Consider the following 15,000-nt stretch of genomic DNA (forward strand, 5'->3'; position numbering starts at 1 on the left):
CAGCATGAAATTAACCAGCTGCGATGACAGCGACCATTCGTTCATTTAATCTACGAAACCTTCTGTGGTAATTATTTAACGAATGGCTGAAACACGATTTGTTTTCGTAAATAATTTGGAAAATTCTCTATATAATATTTTTTTTCTAAAAATATATTTCTTTTATCTTTTCTTTTTCTTTATAAATTTTCTTTACTTTGTCCCTTACATTGTAAGTGTGTATGTGTATATAACATATATGTATATACATATACACACGTATATGTCACACGATAATGCCTAATATATATCGTACGTTTTAACACGTAGAAAAAAAATTAGAATTTCGCGAACTTTAAACTGATATCATATTATAATAAATAATCAAAATATATATTCTCGTTAATTTTTTTTTCTCTTATAGATTTTTCTCATTCTTTTTCTTTTTTCTTTTTTTTTTCTTTTTGATTTTTCTTTCTAAGACATTATTTAAGATGCGGGCTTTATCGTCCGGTCCGTTTGCAATACGGAGCTTCTCTATTTTCGGTCTTCGACTGTTAGGATGATTGGTGAATCTGGTGGTGGTAGGGTATACACAGAGGATCAACACTAGACAAAATACACGAATCCCCCGAAATGCGCTCGCAGACCCTTCGTGAAAAGGATCTTGCATGCATCCAGCTCGCCTTTCGTTTAATATCGAACGAGCAAACTATAAAGCATATAAAAAGTATGTTATATAGTATTTGTGTAAATAAAATATAATATGAAATAATAAGAAAAGGGATGCGATGAATTTTAAATGAAATATCAATAAAATGAATCTCGTTAATTATAATCAACATTATTAGATGCGTGATTAAATCCAAATGTACTGTTTGAGATAATAATTTTATAATTAATTCTATGATTCGTAGTTTGTTAATAAATAAAAATTAAATAATTATTGTATTTTCTCTTCGTTTATACGAAACATCACAAAATACATGATCCGTGAAAAATTAGTCTTAATAAATATAAATTAGTGTAATGTTAAAAACAAAAAAATAGAAAGGATGCGTGTAAAAGGTTATATAATAAAAATAATGTTAATGCGTTTCCTTCGATCGATATTGCTTTTCAAGGCGATCGACAATGCATTCGGCGTTCGAGGGAGGGAAGGGTTGAAACACAAGGAAAAGGATACTCGGAGATTTTAAGGTTGTCACCCACCGGGGGCTCTCCTGACAACTCAACTGTCGCTGATATGCTGGATAAAACGGTTTTATACGGTAGCAATCGATCTGATCAAATTATCGTGGCGTTCAGCGACAGCTCACGATGGGGAAGGAAATAGATATGATAATATAAATAAAATTTACAGAATCGATTTATTCTAGCGTAAATTAAAATCAATCTCAATAGTGATCTGCAATTAAACTCTGAATTTGAAATAATTATTGAATTAATTTTTTTTCTAAACATTGTTATTCTCCTTCTTCTAAGATTTACGATATTTTTTATATTGCTATTCTTCTTTTTTATCTCTTTTTTATTTCTCTTATGGAATAATTTAAGAATTCTTATGAGAATAATTTAAGAATCGACAATTATGAAAAAAAATATATATTCCTTTCTCAAATTCTTTTTGTTATTCAAAAAGTTTTATTAACCCCATCGCGAACCGTTGTTGCACGATAACAAATTATAATGCGATCAATTTTTTTTTTTTTGAAACAACAACCGAGTTCAAGACTATTTAATAATACTTTATATCGATGTTTTATTTATGTGATGCGACTTTACAAGTTCGCATTAAGATAATGACACGATATAACGTGGCGGAAGAACGAAAATTTTAAACTAAACTCGACGTATCGCGCGTTTCTGATACGTTCGAAATTAAAAAATTAATTAATACCCGCACTTATATAGAATTCCTAAAAAGGCCAAACTATGATACGCAGCTATGCTATTATTTCGAGATATTAGGAATCGTAAGTATTTAACGTTAATCGAATGAGCTCATTATCGTCGAAATTATATTAATGACAAGCTCCCTTTTTTATTTAAAATTTTTACAAATGATCATATCATTTAAATAAATGAGACAATGAAAAAAAAAGAAGAAAGAAAAAATTCTACGATAATTTACTCGATCGATCATATCCTCTCCTATGTAAATGTTATGAAAATAATGAACTAAGCTCGCTAGATCGTATGATTAGTCTTTTTACAGATAAAAAAAACGAGTGATAAAGATGAAGAACAGTCGATCTTACCTTTCCGTGTACTCGTCCATATGAGCGTAGCTCTGTACGCTATTTTCCTCGACGAGGAATTTGACTCGTTGATAAAACGATGCAGTGACACTAGGCGGTTGTTTCCTAAGAAGGACATCGACCGGATTTTTACTGGCCAGGCACATAATGTGCTCGGCACAAGTAGCGTGCGAGCAACATTCACTATCGGAACAGTCCACCATGCCATCTAAATGAACAATATCGTTTAATTATATGATTTTTTTTTTATACAAAAATATATGAAAAATACATTTTTGTCTATAACAAAACGATGCTCAGACCTATGTAGCTTCTTTCTTCTTCTTTTTCTTTTCTTTTTTTTTCTTTTCTTTTCTTTTCTTTTCTTTTCTTTTCTTTTCTTTTTTTCACTTCGAATTATTAGGAAGCTTACCCTGATCATTGTCGACAAAATCATTACATTCCATCTCGAGACTTATGCTACAGTCTCTGCCAGCCCAACCGATTGAGCATTCGCAACTGTACTCGCCGTCCTGCAACGTGCACAGTCCGTGTCTAGTGCAACCATTCTCGCATCCAGCTGTAGAGAAAAATGATAAACGCATTTATATTGTGTTTTGATGATGAAATTAAAATAAAAATTCGAGGATAGAATGATAATAGACTTACGCAAAGTACAATGTCTTCCGTTCCATCCTTGACTACATACGCAAGTTCCGTTCTTACATTGGCCATGTTCAGCACAACGTGGATCACATGGTTTCTGATCGCATTTCGTTCCAGTCCAATCGTCATGACATCTAGATCCAAACGTTAAAATTCAAACGTATACAATTAAATTAAACATCGATGTAAGTAAAAGAGTTTAATACAATAATATGACATTTAATTTTTGTATCAAGCTAATTTATTAAATTTTATATATCTAAATTTTTGATATAATCTTTAAAATTCGATCGATTTTCTCCTTGAGAGAGAACAGGTTAAAAAGCCTCAAATGTTCTCCACTTTTGAATACGGAGATTCTATTCGCCGGTGTGGAGTTTCTATCGTTTATAATAAAAAATGCGAGTTTAAACTCAGTTCGAAAGTTATCCTCCTGCGGAAAGAGAACTTTTTGCACTTACAGCCTCCTTTACGAGGCAAACTCTGGCCAATGAAAGGAAGGAAGGAAGGAAGGAAGGAAGGAAGGAAGGAAGGAAGGAAGGAAGGAAGGAAGGAAGGAAGGAAGGAATGAAGAAGGGAAAGAGAGGAAAGGCGTCAGCTTTGGAATATGAGAAAGGAGATTCTCTCCCTCTCGTCCTTGATTTTGACAAAGGAAAGTAGAAAAGGGACGGCGGTCCTTCGAGTTGTGATAAGTTGGTACACCCCTTCAACCCCTCACCGTAAGACAGAGCCTGCCTTTTTCTCACAATTTTTCACCTTTTTAGCCACGACGACTTCAACCCCTCGCTTTTGCTCCGAGCAATTTACTCATTTTTAGTTACGACCGGAGGAAGTTCCTTATGTTCTCGACATAAAAAAAAGTGTCTATAATTATAATCGTCTTGTATCGTGCCTAAAAGCAAGAATTATTTCATACTCCGCCGATAATATTGCTTACGAGCGTCATTTATAAGGGAGAAACTTTTCTGAACAACGTTGCGTCATGTAATATCCTTTCATACGCATATATAAAAGAGAAATCGTATAATATAGGGTTAAAAAATTTTTAACCAGTAGATAACGTCGACGAGCAACGTTATCGACATATTATAGACAATTGTATATGTTCTGGCGCTTAATACTTGCGCACAATGAATATCTCTATTTATTTAGAAAAAATGGATTGTTCAAATTGAAAAAAATTAAATAAAAGCCGAGATAATGAAAAGAACTGTTGGAAAATAATCTTCATTATTAGTTAAATGTTTTTAACGTTTATAATCAGCTTGATAACAAATAAAAGAGATAAGAGAGACAAAAGATAATTATACTGACTTGCAACGACCCTGTTCGCACGATCCATGAGGACCACAGTCCAGGCCACAACTGGGTTGTGAACAATCGACCCCAGTCCAATGTTCTTCGCAGATGCACGCGGCAGATTCGAGGTCGTACGTGCCATGGTCCGAACAACCTGGTAGACACTGATACACCTGCTGATCGACCTGATTGCATCGTTCACCCTGCCAGCCTGCCTTGCAGTAACACTTGCCGGACACGCAGGCGCCATGACCGCTGCAGTTTGGATCCGGACAATCGGCTGGAAGCGATAAAGGGTTGTTCTCGATTAATCGCATGTCTCTCTCTCTATCTATCATTTCCTCTCTCTCTCTATCTCTCTCTCTCTCTCTCTCTGTCTCTCTCTCTCTCTCTCTCTCTCTCTCTCTCTCTCTATCTCTCTCTCTCTCTCTCTCTGTCTCTCTCTCTGTCTCTCTCTCTCTCTCTCTCTCTCTCTCTCTCTCTTTCGCTCATTCTCTCTATTCGCTTTTCGACGACGTCTCGTCCATGAAACTTCGGCGCAATTTCGTTGGAGTTTCGGAATATCGATTAAATTATGTACTCTGTACAACTCAGTTTCTGTGTGTGTGTGTGTTGTGTGTATGTATATGTGTATCGTGAAAAGAGAACTGAACATGAATCCAGAACATCGATTTCAAACTAGATATATATATATATATAATAATATGTGATCTGATATACAATAATAATTAATATTAATCGACTTTATTTTAATTGATGTAATAATCATTAAATCAAATTGTTTTTAAATTGATCGAAAAAAGAAGAAGGAACAGAAAAGCAAAATGAAAAATGTTTTATTTAAATCCAAAAACAAAAATGAATTTAACGAGTTTAAACAGTCGGACGATTTCTCAGAAGCGTTTCTCTTTCGTTTTTGGAGAAGCGACGACGACTTCGTCCGTTCTCGCAACTTTTTAAATTACGGCATCGGAACAATTGCATTATCCCCGCGGATACCGCGCTCGCCCCGGGGAAATTATGAAACTTCATTTCCAACGGGGTCCCTGCGACGCAGAAACGTAAACGCGTCCGCGAATGTTACTCTCTCTCTCTCTCTCTCTCTCTCTCTCTCTCTCTCTCTTTCTTTTTCTCTCTCTCTCTTTCTTTCACTCTTTCTCTTTTTTTCTCAGGAAGATCTTTTTCTACTACTACGACAGCGTCTATGTGAGAAAGGAAAAGAACGTTAATATATCCCATGACTCGTTTTACGTGGTGGTGTCGTTTCTCACTTGACCCACAGCACGCTGGAATTTCTCGTGGGTTTCTTTAAACGTGAAGTATGCGCGACAGTGATCGAATGAGGACGTAATATTGTTGCCTACTCTAACTTTTCCGTTTTTCTTTTTTTCTCCTCTTCTTAACTCCGACTTTTATTGTGAACAAAGCGTCACAGTCTGTAGTAGAAGAATGTTATCTCACGAACATCATTGAAAATCCTTTCGTAAGATTCAATGCGATGAGAATGAAGAGGGGTTGTGTGAGCGTGTCCCACTTTAGAATGTTTATGTAAGTAGGTTTATATACTATATATATTATATACTATATAATACACACACACACACATCATGAACATACACGCATTATACCATATACTGTATATATATTAACATATACATACACAGGTAAATCATAATAAACGGTTCTTTAAAATTTGTCTTTCGTGGCAGGACTTTTCTTGAGTTGTTCGTCTAACAGAAAAATAGGATAAGAAATAAGAAGTGTCGAGGTCGATCGGTGGATCTGTCTGAAAGTGTCAGAGACAAAGTGTTTCTTTTCGTTGGGAATAATTTAACCATTTATACCGGTAAAGTAATTTTTCTTTATAAGAAATATTCTTCAGAATATGTATGAGAATATATTGGGATATATCAAAATTGGTTTAAAGATATTTGCTTGCCATATGTATTCTCGTCTTTTTCCTCATTCCCCTTCTTTCGTTAGTTATAACCATCCGGTTGTTCTACGGAATGGTTCGTGTAAAATTCAAATTTCTCTACCGAAAACAATGCGAAAGCGGCTAAACTAATTGTTGGACTCGAATCGGCACGGCTTGACCTATATGTAAATTCGGAGAACGTCGTGCGCATTAATTATAGGTCGGTACGTTGTATATAGTATATATATATACATATATATATATATATATATATATATATATATATACCTATAGTAAAGGGTGAGAAAGCTATGTTCTCGCTAGCAGCTTTGGTAGGAATTGTGCATTACTAATATTGTGAATCTCCCTCGATAGAGGATACCACGGCTGAGCATAAACTTGAATTATGGATAAATTAATGGTGCCATGACAAATACGAAGGACGTAACTATTGTCTTTCTGTCATAAATTCGATACATTTAAATATTTTTTTATTTTTATCACGTCATTTAATAATTTTTAAATTGTAAGTCTTCAGCAAGGCTAATATTTTTTGTTACTTTGATTTTTGAAAACAATAAAGTATCCTTTAGATAATAAAAGCTTCTTCTTCTTTTCTCGTTCTCTTCGAAGAGGTTTAAAGTTTGCTCGCACAGTTCTAATCTCCTTTACCACTATCTCACTCTCTTTCTTTTTATTTCTCTCTTTCTCTCTCTCTCTCTCTCTCTCTCTCTTTGTATGTGTGTGTGTGTTCTTTCTTTATAAATGTAAGGAGAATTTATTGAAAAATGTAGGTATACGTTAAGCTTACTTCTTACCATGTTTCGAACTTTTCCCTGACACAACGTAATACTACTACTAACGGAAACGGTTACGTTAAAAGATCTTAATCTTTCAAGTTACAAGCGGGTTACAGCAAAGTAAATGTTTGATTCTTCTTTCGTTTGGAGAAGGTAAAGAAAGTTTGCTTAAAAATCTATCGTTTTCTAGTATCTTGAATGTTGATTGCAAGTAAAAATTCATTTACTAAAGACTAAGAAATTAAAAAAAAATCCTTTCGTGTTTCAAGGCGATCGAAAACTTTTCATATATATACATATATGTATATACATGTATATACACGTATGTGTATTGCATCCACTTTCATAGATACACTCGTATAGTTTATCGTCAAGTTTAGTTTAATTTCGAAAGTGAACTTACGTTCATTACAGAAGGCACCCTTCCAGCCAGGATTACAAACGCACGATCCTCTAACGCACTGCCCATGCTGATTGCAATCAGGAACTTGGCAATCTCCTAACGGTATGTCGCATTCGGCACCTTTCCAGCCATCCTCACAATGACACATACCACCACCATACTGGCCGTGAGATGAACACAAAACAGGACACACGCTTTTACTACAGTCGGCACCCTAAAACAATTGATTCGACCTAAATTTATAAACGAACGGACGAAATTGAACAACATTCTCTTTTATTGTAAGTATTATACATCTTAACAAGAATATATAATATAAATTTACTAAATTTATATTATAAAATCACATACGTACATACACACATACACATACACACATATATATATATATTATTATATACCTGATAACCATCGATGCAATCACATTTCCCAAGATAACATGATCCTCTACCAGAGCAGTCGTTAGGACAAGTTGTGGAGACTCCTTCAGCTTCGGTGACGACCAGCGTAACCTTGTAGGGTTGAAGTTCATCATTATAAACTGACAAGAACCAACGGCCAGTGTCCAAGTATTGAAGAAGACTAACGTTGACCATCATTGGCTCTACGATCGTTCTTTTTATGATAATATGTTGATAAGACTTGATAGATTTAGTTCCAGTATCTCGCGAAGATCGATTAGGTTCAATGCCAAAATCTTGGGTTGCCTGTTTCATAAAGCTCACAGCTTCGGACGATGCATCCCTTTTAAGTCTGTGATCCACACGGCCACCTTTTACAAACTCAACGAAGTCGTATTGCGTGACGCTTGGTGCTACGTTTCGTCTTCCGTAAACGGCAAAGTTCGCACCCCAAGGCAACGTTAGGTTTAACCTGATGAAAGCCGGTTGCTTGTTGCGGAACTCGGTATTCCAAAAGTGGTACGGTAGTATAAAGGCTGAGTGCGCTACGTTGTAAGCTTGAAGCTCGAGCACAGCTGGCCATTGTTGGGCCGATTGTTGAATTTGTGGATCGCTTTGCTGGTCCCCAACACTATCTGCAGCACTAGAGTGTTCGGCAGTACTGGTCGGCAGTGATTCTATAAATGTAAACGACGAAACGTGATTAGGTATATGATTATTATTTTCATATATTTTTTCTTTCTTTTTTCTGTAATTTTTACAACTCAAGTAATAATGTTCATTTCTTTTTGTGATATATAGGACATTAATGAAAGGAATTAGAAAAAAATTTTTATTTCAATCTTTCAATTTAACCCTTCATAACCCAATTTTTTTTAAGTAAAATATTTTGTTATTATAAAAAATGTAGATTTCTATTTAAAAAAAACGAAATTGACTTTAAATTGTCCTTGAATCTTCCACTAAATGAAAAAAATGAAACAATATTTCATCCTTGAAATCTGATAACTTTTGTTGGAAGAAATTTTTCTCAAAATATTTTCGATATAAAAATTTGTAACTTTATATTTTAAATACTCGATATATATATATATATATATATATATATATCGAAATGCAGTATTATTATATTAAATATAACTTAATTAAGTATAACTTAATTAAGTATAACTTAATATTATTATATTAAGTATAACTTAGACTTAAAAAAATATTAAAATATTCCTATACGAACTAACGAATAATTTATATTACAATGATAAAATAATATTTAAAATATTTAGATTGTTATACGTACGTATATGTATGTATAAAATTAACTATGTGACTTTAAAGTTATACAGGTTATAGAAGGTTAAACAATTCATTTAGTATATGTATATTATGAAAATAAAACGTGTAAAAAATTTGTGCTAGATTTTATATACATTATTTGCCAACATATTTACTAAGAAAGTTAAGTTTTCTTTTCATCCCTTTTTTCTTTTATATGCTAAAGAAACTAGGGATCTTGTGAAGTACAGCAACCATTAGAATAGGTCAACGATAACAATCGAGTTACATAGAATTAATGGCAAGCTTGTAAAATCATTGTTAAAATTAAAAAGTGGAGATCATTAATATACGTACTAACATACACATGTCGGAATGCTATAACAAAAACTATATGTTAATGTATAATGCTACACCAAGGAAAAGAGAGGGAAGAAGAAAGGGAGGGAGACTGATGGCTCGAAAGTGGAATCGTACTTGGAGTCGAGTGCGTAAGAACATTAAGGGATTGTAAAATGCAAATGCAAAAGAAAGCGAACGGCATTCGAATGAGTTTCCTTCCTCCTCCTTTCTCTCTTTCTCTTTCTCTCTCTCTCTTTTCCCGTTTGCATTCATTCCCTCCAATTTATGAGCGATGCCCTTCTATTGATTTCGGAGTATCTACCGGGTGACCGGCTTAAAGACTGCCACGCCCTATTCGAGAAAATTTCTAAAATAACATTAGTACGAATTTTGTAAAAAATTTTAACTTCTTTAAAAAAAAAGAAAAAAATTGAAAAAAAACATTTTAAAAAATTCAAATTATATCAATATTTTGCTAACTAAATTAAGCTTATGAGAGTGTCCGTTATGTAGAAAAAAAAACGAAATAAATAATTATACATATACATTTAGAAATATACAGAAGTACATAGTCATATAAATTTGCATACATACATACATACATATATGAACTCCAGTATAGTTCGCGTGTTATACAGCAACGTGACGATTATTCATCGGAAAAGCCAGGAAAACTCGATTAACATTTTTGCACGGATAAGGTGTATAATAAATATAAATCAGATAATTCGAGATATATCGAGCGTGGCTTGCAAGATCATCGAGTAATTATTACGAGGAAAGCCGTTATTGTATAATGTGACGCGATAAAATAAATCATATTAAATTATAAGCAAAACGATCGCTTTGGGAGGAAGTCGTTCATCTTTTTTTTTCTTCATGTTCTCTCTCTCTTTCTCTCTCTTTCTTTCTCCCTCTCTCTTTTTCTTTTTTTATTTATTTATTTTTTAATTTCTTTTCATTAAATCATGCCTCATACCTTGCGCCTCCTCGCACTTTTAGTACCACTAAATAATGATTTTATCATTGTACCAATAATGTAGCCGGTTTCACGAGCCCGCCGGGTACATCTCTGCGTTTTGATACTTTCCATTTCCCTTCGGAATGAAACTCTATCGAGCGTATTCGATTTCCTACCGGGCTGATGCGGTCAATGCAGTTACGTTTACGAAGCCATTTGCAAAATGTATGGCACGCGAATCCATATCTCCATTAAAATTTCATTTCGTTCTTTTTTCTTTCTTTTTGTCCTTTTTTGTTTTCGCGATAATGTAAGTATTTCGAACTATATATTATCGATATGGATCTATTTATATTGATTAGCATCCCCTTTTTATTTTATTTTCATCTTTTATATTATTGATCGTAATATATAATTTTTTAGGAAGACGAAATATTACAATTACGATTTATTACATGTAAATTCATAATGAAAGTGGATGATTAAAAAATTGATGAAAATAGATAGAGAAAAGTGAATCTTAAATTTAATGAATACTTGTGGTAAAACACGTTGAGTAAACGGAGTATGAATTTAAAAGAAAGAAAGAAAGAAAGAAAGAGAGAGAGAGACAGAGAGAGAAGTGATAGAAAGAGAAAGACTCTTGCACTTTGACTTTCTTTTACGTGTCGAGTGTTTATTTCATATCGCGATCGTATTCATAAAATTATTAATCTCACTGTGTACTATCGCACGTAAAGAGAAGAGGGAGAGAGAAGGAGGGGGGAGAGATAGAGATAGAGATAGAACTAGAGACTCATTCATGGTTTTGAAAGGAATGTTAACTTTGATGCGAAAGAGAGAGTAAGAGAGATAAAGATAGAAGTACAGAGTAGTACGTAAAACGTACAGCATCCGTCCATCTCCCAAAAGCAATCATCGTGAGACGTTGTTCGCGAGAGTATTTACATCATGCAAAGTGGATGCAAATTAACGGCTGCTCGATATTTACCTTCCGTTGGTATCTGAGTTGATATAGGGTCGTGAACGTGAGCGTTTTCATGAGTGACAGCCTTGATATCTTGAATCACTACGCAGTTGTTATTGTCTATCGGCCGCATGGAACTCACTGCTGAAAAAGAAAGAATAGGAATAATAGATAACGATGGGTTTATTCTTATTTCAATTTATTTATCGAGATGAGACCTTCTTATATGGAAACTTCCGTGTTTTCTTTTCATATGTCTATTGTCATTATAGTACTTTTATAACAATATAATAAGACGGGACAAGCTCTCTAACCGAGATAAAGATTCATTGCTATATTCTTAATGTTACATGGCGGTACCCGAGTCGAGACAAAATAGCACTGCCATGCGACTCTTTTATTGCGCTAGGAATCAGGGAAGGCATTCGGTGAATGTCGGGATATCGTTCTAATGGCTTCTCATAAATTTGAACAATCGCTTTCGAATTACCACGAGACGATAGATTTCGTAAGACGACAGTAGTGAACTACAACTTGAGTTGTATGTACGTATGTATATATATATATATATATATATATATATATATATATATGTTGTAATATATACGTACATATACTAACATACACATGCATTATGTTCGTTTGTTCAGTTCGACCAAGAATTAATGTGAAAGTTAAAATATAATCGAATGGCCGATCGACTTGCAATGACATTAATTATATCGATCGAGGCTACGAATTAATTATACGTTTGGCTAGTTTTTTAAATGGAAGGGAAACTCGATCTACCGTGCATCTAACGACCTCTTGGCTTATTAACGATCCGCCCTATCGATATCAGCTAATTGAGTCACGCACGGTTGCAGGTCGTGCGATTATTACCGTGACAAATGGAGACCGATGTGAGCACGCTCTCGCTAACTCTCGTTGTCTTTCTCTTTTCCCATCGTTACGGTCTCTTTCTTCATGTAATTCTAACTACATTTGGAATGAGTCCTATTCTATATTTTACACACCTTTAATTTTTAAAAGTGATTTTCAAACTTTCGAAGATGATCCTTTTTCCCTGGCAAAGGAGATATTATTTTAGAAAATAATTTTTCTTCCTTTGATATAATTCTTTGATACAAACGAAATAAAGAAATTGAAAAAAAGAAAAAAGAAACAAAAAAGAAAAAAAAAAAAGAAAAAATCGTGCCGCATCTTTTTCGATTTTAGCTGAAATAGCTTTAAACTAAGCAATACTATTCTCTTGGATTCGATTCAAATTGAGCCATTTCAAAGAGAACGTTACTGATCACCCATCATAGCCAATTGGCAATCTCTTGGCCAATTTCTCGCAAATTTCAGACAAAATTTCAACGACGAACTTTTATTCTTCTCATTGTTCCCTTCCCTTTAACTCCTTCTTTTATCGTTTCCTCTCGTTGTCGTAATAAAAAAGAAAAGAACAAAAAAAAAAAAGGAAAAAGAAAAAGAAACCTTGATAGCCTGATAATATTAATTACCCTCTTATTTCACGCTATCGTGTTATACGAGGATGATAGGGATCTTGCTATTTACCGATCGGTGTTGCAATCTGTCCGGGTGTACGGATGGGCCATCACGCGCAAACACGACATTGATAACGTTAAACGAGTGAGGAGGAGAAGGAGGAAGGAGAGGTAACAGGAACGAAGGGACGACCGTGCTAGCAACGTCCGTTATGTAACTACGGTTGAAATTGAGTCGCAGTGAACCGTGAACGAGCTTATTTCGCGAGAACAGGGAGTGGAGAAGTTCCTCCCTTCTCCTCCTCCTCCACCTCTTCACATCATTCTATCGTGACTGCCGCTGTAGCAACATCGTGACGTGTTTCTCGTAAAATTTTCAAACTTCCACTTCGGCTCTATCCAACGTCGCACGTGTGTGTCACGCGCTACTCGTAGAGAGTAGAACAATGAGAATCGTACCGGCTACATGTTCCATCCCAACCATTCTCCCAACCCTCCGTTTTCCCTCATGGAAAAGCATTATTTACGTTCGAAAATAGCTCTCGTAGAGAGAAGGAGAATTCTAAGCTCCATCAAAGTATAATATTTTCGATCGAACCGAGAGAATTCGAGAATTCGTCTCTCTTAGTGGAACTTTTATACTTTATCGTGTTCACACACACACACACACACATCACCACACACCGCACACTTACATACGTTCGTATGTGGATACGTAAAAGTATACGGAAAATCGATTCTAACTCGATTTCGTTTTAGGTGCCTCGCGTAGGTAGGTAGATAGGTAGGTAGGTAGGTAGGTAGGTAGGTAGCCAGCTAGCTAGCTAACTTCCTCGGTACGAAAGTTATTTCGAAAAGGCGGAAATTCGAAAGGAGCACAACGCAGGAAACGAATCGAATCACATCTAGGTGCGACGACGATGATTTCTCTATTTTTTTTTATCTTTTGATATTGTGAGATCCGTAAAAATATTTTTGAAATTGATTGAGATGTTGATGATTCGTGCTGCTTATTGAATTTTATTTATGCACGCTATAATGAATTATTTGCATCTAAAGTTAGGCGATATTCCATATCTTTCTCGATAATAATTTTTTCATAGGTGCTCATATATCAACATGTATACGCGTGTATATGAAAGGAAAGTTGTAGTAGACTGTAACAAGATTATCTACAGAGTAGAAAGTGTTGCCTATCGTCAGGCGAATCGAATATGTATCTATAATATTACATCGAACATTTTCATATTTCTATGAAAATGATTAGCAAAGAAAAAGAATTTCTTTTCGATATCTAACATTTTTTTCTTCAATAATAAAGTAGCAAGTTTTTCAATTATATTTCCTTTGGATCGATAGAACGATTCATTTCCGAGAATGATTCCCGGATTATGGAGGGATTATCCACGATCCTCTTTAGGATCTCTCCCTCTCTTTTTGCTTGGCACTCTCATTTTCTCATCTTCGTTTTCTTTCTCCTTCTTTTACAGTCACCGACCGCATCGAAGCAGGACATCATCCTATCCAGCTTCTCGGCTACGTCCCGATCAATTATCAATTGATTTTTCTACTCTTTCGATGCAAAACTTTTGCTTTTTTAATTACTTTTTCACGACATTTAATAACTGCCATTGTGCATGAAGAAGAATTCATTTTGTTGAAGATACGTATTAATTTACCATTTATCGTCATGATTCATGATTCGTCAAGGATTACATATTTCATATACGTCATATACATCTTACGTCATATACGTTTACATATACGTCAAGAATTACATTATTTCAATGTTTATTAAATCGAAATAAAAATTTAATAAGAAAATTTTATAATCGAATAATTGAATATAATTCCAGAAAAAGAAGAATTTACATAGATAGATTACCGTAAAGAAAGACGATCTTCGTATACGAGAAAGAAAGAGAAAGATAGAGAAGATCGGAGAGAACAAACCTAGAAGAGACGGACTGATCTCCATCGCATAGTCGAAAGACCTACACGTTCTCTCTCTCTCTCTCTCTCTCTCTCTTTCTCTCTCTCTCTCTCTCTCTCTCTCTTTCTCTCTCTCTCTTCTATTGCGGTATGTTCGTATAAAACGTGAGCGAGCGATGTGAGTGGACGAGTGGAAGAGAAAGAAAAGTAGACAAAGAGAAGTATAGAGAAAAAGAGAAAGAGAGAAAAGGATAGACAAAGATACAGGGTGAAAGGATAGAAAGGGGTAGTTTGGATGCAGTAGCAAACAGGCAGATTGGATTCCCG

General features: G+C 34.7%; 1 protein-coding gene across 1 annotated transcript in view; it reads right to left on the bottom strand.

The window, feature by feature from the left end:
- Positions 1-15,000, bottom strand: part of Ten-a (Teneurin-a transmembrane protein) — an 87,231-nt gene that overhangs the window by 19,883 nt on the left and 52,348 nt on the right. The window contains exons 3-9 of the mRNA XM_085656207.1: positions 11,273-11,392; positions 7,707-8,383; positions 7,306-7,519; positions 4,200-4,464; positions 2,889-3,019; positions 2,653-2,799; positions 2,241-2,448 (exon numbers count right to left, since the gene is read on the bottom strand). Coding sequence (XP_085512333.1) covers positions 2,241-2,448; positions 2,653-2,799; positions 2,889-3,019; positions 4,200-4,464; positions 7,306-7,519; positions 7,707-8,383; positions 11,273-11,392 — 1,762 coding nt within the window. The remainder of the gene's footprint in view (positions 1-2,240; positions 2,449-2,652; positions 2,800-2,888; positions 3,020-4,199; positions 4,465-7,305; positions 7,520-7,706; positions 8,384-11,272; positions 11,393-15,000) is intronic.

The sequence above is a fragment of the Vespa mandarinia genome, chromosome 3, assembly GCF_050613455.1.
Source record: "Vespa mandarinia isolate Hongniang chromosome 3, ASM5061345v1, whole genome shotgun sequence".
Taxonomy (NCBI): domain Eukaryota; kingdom Metazoa; phylum Arthropoda; class Insecta; order Hymenoptera; family Vespidae; genus Vespa; species Vespa mandarinia.